Source organism: Terrapene carolina, unplaced genomic scaffold (assembly GCF_002925995.2).
Source record: "Terrapene carolina triunguis isolate 2854851 unplaced genomic scaffold, T_m_triunguis-2.0 Scaffold31355, whole genome shotgun sequence".
Lineage (NCBI taxonomy): Eukaryota > Metazoa > Chordata > Testudines > Emydidae > Terrapene > Terrapene triunguis.
Window position 1 is genome coordinate 126,644 of NW_020695706.1, and position 9,298 is coordinate 135,941.

The window sequence follows — 9,298 nt, forward strand, 5'->3', positions numbered from 1 at the left end:
TTTCCAAAGGGAGGAAAGGGGAGTTGGGCTGAACCATTTCCAAAGGGGAGAGGTGAAGGGAGCCGGGCTGAACCATTTCCAAAGGGGGTAGTGCTCTAACCCCACCTGCCCCAGTGGGGTGGCTGGCACGGCCCCTGCATGATCTGTCCTCGTCCCAGGTGAAATGAGTTTGTTAGGCCTCAGCCTGGTGCCATGCTGCCCATGCCACACCCCATGGCCCCCCTGACCCCCAGCACAGAGCCAACGGGCCGCTCTGGCCCCTGATGCCCGTGGCAGAGCCGGCCCCAGAACCAGCCCCCAATCTCCCCCTGCAGGCACGGACCGAGTTCCTGAGGAAGAAGGCACGGGTGTCTGCCCTGCCAGGACCCGATGGCGGCTCGGCGCTGGCCCCCAGTGGCGATGATTCACGCCATGTCGACCTCTTCCGGGACCTGGAGGAGGGCAAGGGCTCCAAGGCCGGGAACAAGGAGTATGAGGAGGAGAAGCGCAGGGAAAAGGTAATGGTGGGGAGGGGCGCGTTTGAGTTTGGGGGCACCTTCATCCCTTGGGCGTAGTGAGCCCTACCCTGGCTTGCTGGGGTTAGGTTGCCCCTATGTTGGGGCACTGATGGGAGGGGGCTGGTGCAGTGGGGTGGGGTATCTACCCCCCACCCCGTTACAAGAGATGGGGTACAGCCAAGCCTCAGATCTTGGCATCTCGGAGTAGAGGGGACAAGGGTGGGGATTCACACACCCCTGTTGGAGTGGGAGGCTGTGTACAGAATTAGGGTTCCCCCTCAACACTCACAGGTGCTCTTAACCCTCCCCTCCCCCTGGTGGTGTAACAACTCACCTGCCCTGCACACTGGTTCCCCTCTCAGTCTCTCTCCCCCATCCCGTGAGCTGCCCCCTGGGTCCTCTACCCATAAGGCAAAAACCTCCCCCAGTGTCTCCTTGCACAGTGGGGCCATGATCAGTCCCACCCTCTCCCTTAGCAGATGGGGCACCCCCTTCTTCAAGGTGATTCAGTTCAGCACGCTCCCCTCCCTGCTTTGCCCCAACCAGGAGCGGCAGGAGAAGGCTATCGGGCTGCTGACCTATCTGGGGCAGAGTGCGGCTGAGGCCCAGACCAGCCGGCCGTGGTACCAGGAAGCCCCTGACCGCAGCCGGGAGGCAGCTGTGGTGACCACGCAGGAGCAGCTGAAGGGCAGACTGGACCCGCTGCGGGAGATGGAGAGGCACCTGCGCAAGAAGAAAGGGGAGGGGAAGAAGCGCAAGAAGGAGAAAGAGAAGCCAGCAGGGGAGAAGGCGGCAATGGGGTGAGTTGGATGTGGGACAGGGTTAGAGAGAGCACTCGGCAGGACTCAGGGACTACACGTCCCAGCATGCAATGCTCTAGCCCGCTTCCTAGGCACAGGGACCATAAATGCTCCAGCTCGCTTCCTAGGCCCAGCGACTACAAGTCCCAGCATGCAATGCTCCAGCCTGTTTCCTCGCTACATGGACTACAAATCCCAGCATGCAATGTCCCAGTCCACAGGACTACAATTATCAGTGCGCAATTTACTTCCCATGTTCCCAGCTGCACGGGGGTGTGCATGTGTTACTGAAACTACATGTCTCAGCATGTACTCAACACATTTGTTCCTGGGCAGTGGCCTGGCCTACCTATTCCAGCATGCATCACCCCCCTAGGAGGGAGATTGCATACTGGGAGTTGTAGTCCTCATGGGATGCACATCTAGACACCAGCTGGCGTAGGGCTGTAGGAACTTGACCATTCCCTTCTGCTTGTCCTTGCAGCTCTGCCCCCCTCTCCCTGGAGCAGCTGCGGCGGGAGCGGCTGCAGCGGGAGCAGGCCGAGCGAGCCCGGGCTGAAGCCCTGCTGGCCGGGCGGCAAGGGGAACCCCAACGCGGGGAGGAGGAGGAGCCGGACGACAGGAAGCGCCGCTACAACTCCCAGTTCAATCCGCAGCTGGCGCGCAGGCCCCGCAGCTGGGACGAGAGGGAGCAGCGCTGAGCCCTGCCGGTGTCCCCTGAAAGTGGTGGCCGAAACAGCAGGCCCTGGGCACAGAGATTACTGCACTGGGGTCACACAGCAGGTGGAACAGGGACACTGGCATCACAGCAAGGCAGCCAGCATGTGGTATCCCTCTGCTGACTTAGGGGGGAGAGACACCGAGTGCTGTCCTCTCTGCCGCCCCCTTGGCCATGAAGTTTGGCATGGGGGTTGCACTCGGAGAGCCAGAACCCTCCTTGCTCTCATAGGCGGGTGCTGGCTGCTCCACTGGGGCCCCATGCTGGACACTCGCCTCTAGCGCCTGGCGTTATTAGCGGCAGCAGGTACCAGGGGTTACCTGAACGCCCCACAAGGCAGGGGCCTGGATACTAATAAAAGGCGGTTGTCTTACTTCACTCATTTACTCACAGGAGGGGGAAAAGCTTGGAGAGGAGCAAGCATGGGAGGGGAAACCCAGGCCCGGACTCTTAGGTTCCAGCTGAAGGTGGGTGCTGGGAGTCAGGACAGCTGGGTTCTATCCCTGGCTCGGGGAGCAGGAGCCAATGGGTTCTGCGGGGGTGGGGGGGCAGGGAGGCCTAGCCCCGTGTCAGGGAGTGGAGTTGGGTGTAGGGACGCCTGGGTTTGCTGGCTGGCTCTTCCTGGAAGGGGGAGATGTCAGGATTCCTGGGTTCCAATTTCCACTTCTGCCTCTGATTTCTCCTCCCCCGCCCCCCCGTGCTCATTGTACCATGGCTGCTAGGGAAGCCCAGCCCTTTAGCCACAGAGGTGAACAGCCCCTGCTGCAGGGTGTCTCTGCCCCTCCGCTGCACCCCTGCCCAGCCCACACTGGAGTCCTTCGTGGCCCACACCTGGCTGGTAGAGGACTGTGGCTTGTCTCCTTGCGCAGGGTAAATGCACCAGGACAGCTCCCTGTGCCTTCCACAGAGCCATCATCTGACAGACAGGGGAAACTGAGGCACAGGCAGCCCGGTCTCCCCTGGCCTTGGATTGGTCGCCACGTGGCGCTGGGGTCCTTGGCGCTCTCCCTTACCAGCCAGCCTGCAGCAGGTGGTGTGGCTGCATCAGCCCCTTCGCTGGGCCCTGCCCACCCCACAGAGGGATTTTCCCAGCAGCCAGTGGGGTTACCAGCACCGGCGGGGGGGTGGGGGGGGGGGAAGGCTTTTAAGCCAAAAGCAGAGCAGGCAGCAGGGAAGGTCCTGCTCTGGGCCTGAGAGCAGGGAGGGGCTGAGCTTGACCCCAGAGCCAGGCAAGGTCCCCCATGGAACATACCATCTGTCAGCTCCCACAGAGGGGGCTGCATCTGCTCCCCCAGAACATACCATGTAGTTACCTCCTGCAGTGGGCAGGGGATCCCCCGTCCCAGCCAGTCACTGTCGGGGGGGGGGGGGGGGGAGAGAAGAAGAGGACAAGAAAGAGAGGAAGGAAGAGTCCCAGCCAGCCGTGGCACATAGTCATGTGAAATCTCACCAACCCCTCACCAAGGTATTTTCAGAATAAAGATAGACCAAAATAAGGTCTGGGACGAATTCGAGTGTCTGTCTGTGCGGGTGTAACTATATCCACAAGGAAAAAATGGCACAGGACTAAGGCAGGGGCAGACGTCGCACTAAACACCCCCCTCCCCGAGCCAGGGAGAGAACCCAGGAGTCCTGGCTCCCAGCCCCCGGTCGCTCTAACCACCCCCCTCCCCTCCCCGAGCCAGGGAGAGAACCCAGGAGCCCTGGCTCCCCGCCCCCGTCGCTCTAACCACCCGAGCCAGGGAGAGAACCCAGTAGTCCTGGCTCTGCGTCTCTAGCTAACCCCGCAGCAAGGAGCATATCTCATTCCTGCCCCCGCCCTTACCTCTCCGACGCTGTCCACGGCGCAGAAAGAAAAGCTGCCGGTTGCCGGTGTCTCTCCCCCCCCATTTCGTGCGTGAGAAGACATCATATAAAACTATTTATTCATAAATATTTTCCAAAATGAAAATAGGGTTACGAAAAATATTTTAAACACCCGGCCCTCAGCGGCTGCATAGCACCTCGGGAGAAGGGGGGAAAAGCAATCAGAAAAAACAGCCTCCCCTTTTGAATTCCTGTCCGTCCCTCCCCCAAGGAAAACCCAGCCGATCTGCTTTGGGGCTGGATCGAAAACTCATGGGAGTGGGGAGGAGACGAAAAATGGGAGAGCAGGGGGGGTGGGGTTTGGGGCCTCCCCAGAGGATTTTTTTGGGGGGGGGGGGGGTTTACAATAATTATGCTGGATTTTTTGCTGTTTTAATTTTTTTTTTAAAAAAAGCCAAATGATTTAATGCCCCTCCCCCAACACTCCTCCTCCAAGATCATTTTTGTTCAAATTTTTTTTTTGCCTGCGCATGTCCCTCTGCCCGCCCCCTCAACACTCACCCAGGAAGGGGGGCCAGGGAATTGCCGATTCCCCTCCCTTCACAGCCCCCCCCCCCGTTCTTGTCTTTTAAAACTGCATGCATTTAAAGGGTTCGGATGGCCGGAGGGGGCCCCCGCCTGGGGGTGGTGAGGTGGAATGGGGGTGGGGGAGGTGAGCTTGGCCTCTTGTCCGCCCCCCACACCCCAATGTCCCGCCTGCGTGACTCTGGAAGGCTGGCGCCCCCTGGGGGGTGAGCAGGCGTCACTGCAGGTCGCGGTCTTCTAGATAGCGGTACTCGAAAGTGAACCCTTCCTTCTTCCGCTGGCCCCATTTCTCATAGTCGAAGTAGATGTACGTGCCCTGAGGGGGAAACGTGGAGTGGGAGAGGCATCAGCAGACGGACAGACAGGTAGAGCCTGTGTGTTGCATGTACCACGGCCTGATTTTGGGCCTGACCATGCTGGGCTGTTACGGGAAGGTCTCAGCTGCATGCAGAGTGGGGTACGTCCCAGTTTGTATTGTAGGGTCTCCCCCTGGGCACTAGGGCTGAGAGGGCTGCTGTGACTGACTGACCCCCTTCCCCCAGGTCAGTGGCCCCACCCCAGAGGTGGCTGCATTTTCCTGTGGGCCTCGGGGGGAGGGGGAGGCACTAACCTGCTCAAACTCATCTGTGATGGTCTTGGGCTCCTCGTGCCGCTGGAACCACATCATGTACTTGGTGTGGAACCTCCACGACTGCTTCTTGAGGGCTTTGGCCGCCAGGTACTGCGCCTTGGTACCCTGGAGAGAGAGAACCAGGCGCATCACACCGCCGGCCAGCGGGGGGCAGCACTCGGGGCCTGGATTGGGGTGGGTACCAGATGGCATGTGCCACTGGCTTAGGGGGGCAACTGGGACCCAACTATGAGGCCAGGGGATGAGGGGTAGCAGATGGCATGTGCCACTGTCTCAGGGGGTAGCTGGGCATGTACCACTAGACCTGGGGAGGTATGGGGAATGGCTTGGCATGTACCACTGACACAGGAGGCAGCTGGGACCAGACCACAGGACCTGGGGGCATGGCTCAGCCCATACCACTAGTGTGGGGGTGGGCAGTGGCTTGGTAAGTACCAAAGGCAGCAGGGGAGAAGGGGAATGTACCATTAGCAGTCTTCTTTTGGGGGAGACAGACAACTAGCTACACAGCCAGCAGCAGGTAAATAAAGCGATAGCACCATTCAGCATGTAGCAAATGCTCTGGGCATGGGGGGCGGGGGGAACTCTTGGCATACACACCCCTTGTCCCCTGTTGTTGGTGTATGTCTCGGCATGTACCAATCACAGGGTTGGTCAGGGAGGACAGTACCATCAGCACCTGGGGGGGGCGGGGGGAGGATCCCCTCCCACATACCAGAGGCAGGTGGACTCTGTGTGTGTGTGTGTGTGTGTGTGTGTGTGTGTGGATCTTGGCACCTGCCAATGTCGGGGGGAGGGGAATATACCATTCACACCTACAGGGAGGGGAGTTCCCCGTGCACATACCAATTGCAGGTGGCCAAGGGGGGGCGTGGGGGTATGAGTCTCTGCAGGTATCAATGAGGGGGAGGGGGAGGGATGGAGCGTACCATCCACACCTGCAGGGAAGGGGGGTGTCAGGTGGCCGATGCGCAAAGCCAGCAGTGGTGGGGGGGGGCACGTTGGCAGCAGTCACCCACCTCGCCCCTCCTGCCCGAGGGAAAGGCGGCAGCGGCGGCCAGACAGGGCGGGACTATAGAGCGCTCTAGCCTGCAGAGGGGGCCCTTCTGTACCTCCAGATAGTAGAAGATGAAGAAGAGCGTCTCCGTCGAGAGCCGCTGGTAGAACTCCACGGTGTCCGAGTGCAGCGGAGGCATCTGGTGGTGGTAAGGGGGGGTCGGGCAGGGGTTCCGGGGCAGGTACTGCCTGCGGGGGGGGGGGGGGGGGGTTAGACAGCCTGATGGGAGTGGGAGCAGCACGGCGTCTACTGGGAACAGAACAGAGCAGTCCTGGCTCCCAAGCCCCTCCCCACTCTGTTAGACCCCACTCCCCTCCTGAAGCTGGAGATAGAATCCAGGAGTCCTGGATCCAAGCAACCCCTTCCCTCCACTCTAGCCACTAGACCTCACTCCCTGCTCAAAGTCAAGGACTGAACCCAGGAGTCCTGCTCTCTCCAAGCCCCCAGGCACTGCGCCTTACCGGATCCTCTCTGAGTCCGAGGGGTGAGGCATGTGGTGCCAGGCTGCCTCCTCCATGGCCTGCTGGTAGAGCTGCTCCTTGGTGAGGGGCACCGGTCCCAGGGGGCAGACCCCCAGGGAGAGAGGGATGTTCACCTCCGACAGCTGGATAGGCGGCTGGCTGGAGGGCGGCTGCGAGGTCGTGCTACTAATTAAAATGTCTGCTGGGGGGACAGACGACAGACAGCCTGTTAGATTCCTCAGAGAGCGATGGGAGCACAAAGCTTTAAAACCAGTTTATGCAACAGTCCCTCGCCCGGCGCCGAGATGCAGCCACCTCTCGGGTGGGGCGCAGGGGCTGGTCCTACAGGGACCCCTCACCTGGAACTCTGCATGTTTCACAATGCAGTCAGCTGTGCTGGGACACCATGTGCGTGGGTGGAATCCCTTCCTGTGCTCCAGCAAGGCCCGAAAGCCTGAGCGCCTGCTGGAGATGGAACCCAGGAGTCCTGGCTCCCAGCCCCCTGCTCTAACCACTAGACCCCACTCCCCTCCCAGAGCTGGAGAGAGAACCCAGGAGTCCTCACCCCTTTCAGCCAGGTGGAGAGATGGCACTGGGTCCTCTATACTGGATCCGATGGCTGCTCGCTCTGCCATGGATTTCAAGCTGCTCAGGGGCTCGGGCGCCTGGAAGTGACAGACAGGGTGGGTGGGAGGGAGTTCTGTGACTGTGCCCTCCCCATCCCCCGCGGTGCCCCCCATCCCCCACGCAGAGGGGGCAGACTCACCTTGATTTCTGGCGTGGAGCTGAACTGGGGCGGGCCGTTGAGTAGCGGCTGGCTCGGCTTGGCCTCGGAGAAGGAAGGGGTCGGGGAGCTCGGGGTATTCACCGTCATGGGGACCAGGAGGCCAGAGCTGGCACTGGGGGGCGCGGGGGCTCCGCTGGGCTCTTTCCTGGAGGAGAGGAGAGAGTGTCAGTGAGTGGCTGGTGGGGTGCTGAGGGGCGCGGCCGCCAGGCGGGTACTCACGCAGTGCTGCTGGGCGGGTTGTGGGCCACCGGCTGGCTGGGGAGCGCTGGGCCGCTGCTGCCGAGAACGGAGTCAGATGTGCTGTCAGCCACCACGGAGCTGTAACCTGGGGGGGTGTGGGGTGGAGATGCAGCTCAAGGTTTGGGGGGGGCAGGGTAGGAGAGCACCCCATGGTCTAAACCCCCTATGGCTGAGTCTGAAAAGTCCCAGGGAATCAGGCCAATGAGACACCTCCCTTCCCAACCAGGGTCAGAACCCAGGAATCCTGTTTCCCAACCCCTCCACGTCAACCACTGGATCCCATCCCCCTGCCAGAACTGAGGACAGAACCCAGGAGTCCTGGCTCCCAGCCCCTGCTGTAACCACTACACCCCACTCCGCCTGCCAGAACTGGGGACAGAACCCAGGAGTCCTGGATCCCAGCCCCTGCTGTAACCACTACACCCCACTCCCCTGCCTGAGCTGGGGACAGAGCCCAGGAGTCCTGGCTTCCCCCGCTCTAACCACTAGACCCCACTCCCGCCCTCCAGAGCTGGGCAATAGACCAGGGACCCGTTCTCTGAGCTGACCCGTGAACCCCGCCTCTCCCCCGCACTCACTGGTGGCCCCGTTCTGCTTGCTGGCGTTCTGCTGGGCGCTGGGAGGTCGGGGCTGCGAGGCGTTGGCACCGGGGGGCGGGGGCGCGACGGCCTGGGCGTAGGGGGTGGGGGTGCTGGGCGTGTGGCCGGCGGCCGGGATGGCCTTGGCCCCGGTGCCCCCGCTCCCGCTGCTGTTGGACACGGCTCCGTTGCTGCTGGAGCCCGGGCCGTTGCCCAGCGAGGACGAGGTGCTGGAGCTGCTGCCCAGCTGGTAGCTGGGTGTGACGGCCGGCGAGGGCGGGGGGTGGTTGTTGTGGACGCTTTTCGAACCGTTCTTCGCGGGAGACTGTGGGGACAGATGGAGGATTAGTCCTGCTCCCCCCCCAGAGCTGTCAATGGAACCCAGGAGTCCTGGCTCCTGGACCCCCCTGCTCTAATCACTAGACCCCACTCCCCTCCCAGAGTTGTGGATGGAACCCAGGAGTCCTGGCTCCCAGGATCCATGGGCTCCCACCCCCGGATAAGGCAGGCAGGCTTGCTGAGCGGGCAGGGCCCTGCCTGGCGCCCTGGCAGAACCGGGCTGCAAACCCCACTCTGCCACAGCCTGCCAGGGCAACCCTGGGCGAGTCCGTCAGCCTCTGCCCCAGCTCTGGGATTGTTACATGCGGCCGCTAACAGCTGCAGCGAGGGCCCTGGCCCCGCCGCTGCACAAACCCACTGGAAGCACGGAACTCGCTGCTGCAAGATGGTGCTGGCTGGTCCCCAGGGGCATCTGCGCCCCCGAGCCTGCCGTGCGAGGGACACGCCGAGAGCCTGCGCAACTCCCTGCCACAAGCTCTCAGCCTCCGCAGCCTGGCAGCGCTGCTGGGCCCCACATCGGCAGCTGAGAGCCACGGGCCCTGCCCCGTCTATGCACCCGAGCCAGACTGGGGTGGGGGGTGGGGTGGGGAGGTTGTCTCTCTTTGTCCCGTTTGTTATCTGTGTGCATTTGAGGGTGCTCTGCCCCGAGGCCCTTACTCTGCCCCCTGCCCATGTGGGTCTGTGGGGGGAACTCACTTGGACCCCCCACTGCTGATCGCTCCCCGCACCTGAGCCCCCTCCCAGACATAATTGCTCCCCACAGCCCCCCCACTCTGACCCCTCCCCCCAAGCTCCATGG

General features: G+C 62.1%; 2 protein-coding genes across 5 annotated transcripts in view; one reads left to right on the forward strand and one right to left on the reverse strand.

The window, feature by feature from the left end:
- The window catches only part of LOC113409231 (leukocyte receptor cluster member 1-like), a 2,577-nt gene extending 536 nt beyond the window's left edge, over positions 1-2,041 (forward strand). Inside the window, exons 2-4 of the mRNA XM_026662923.1 lie at positions 315-497; positions 1,044-1,297; positions 1,782-2,041. Of these exons, the coding sequence (XP_026518708.1) occupies positions 315-497; positions 1,044-1,297; positions 1,782-1,998 (654 nt within the window). The 3' untranslated portion in view covers positions 1,999-2,041. The remainder of the gene's footprint in view (positions 1-314; positions 498-1,043; positions 1,298-1,781) is intronic.
- Positions 2,042-4,281: 2,240 nt separating this feature from the next.
- The window catches only part of LOC112120048 (CCR4-NOT transcription complex subunit 3), a 17,843-nt gene continuing 12,826 nt past the window's right edge, over positions 4,282-9,298 (reverse strand). For 2 of the 4 annotated variants that reach the window (XM_029914120.1, XM_026662927.2), the window contains exons 11-18: positions 8,161-8,485; positions 7,562-7,667; positions 7,322-7,487; positions 7,121-7,220; positions 6,556-6,754; positions 6,150-6,282; positions 5,017-5,142; positions 4,282-4,722 (exon numbers count right to left, since the gene is read on the reverse strand). In XM_029914120.1, the coding sequence (XP_029769980.1) occupies positions 4,624-4,722; positions 5,017-5,142; positions 6,150-6,282; positions 6,556-6,754; positions 7,121-7,220; positions 7,322-7,487; positions 7,562-7,667; positions 8,161-8,485 (1,254 nt within the window). In that variant the 3' untranslated portion in view covers positions 4,282-4,623. Of the gene's footprint in view, positions 4,723-5,016; positions 5,143-6,149; positions 6,283-6,555; positions 6,758-7,120; positions 7,221-7,321; positions 7,488-7,561; positions 7,668-8,160; positions 8,486-9,298 lie in introns of all 4 variants that reach the window. The other 2 variants (XM_026662925.2, XM_026662926.2) reach the window with 1 other exon arrangement.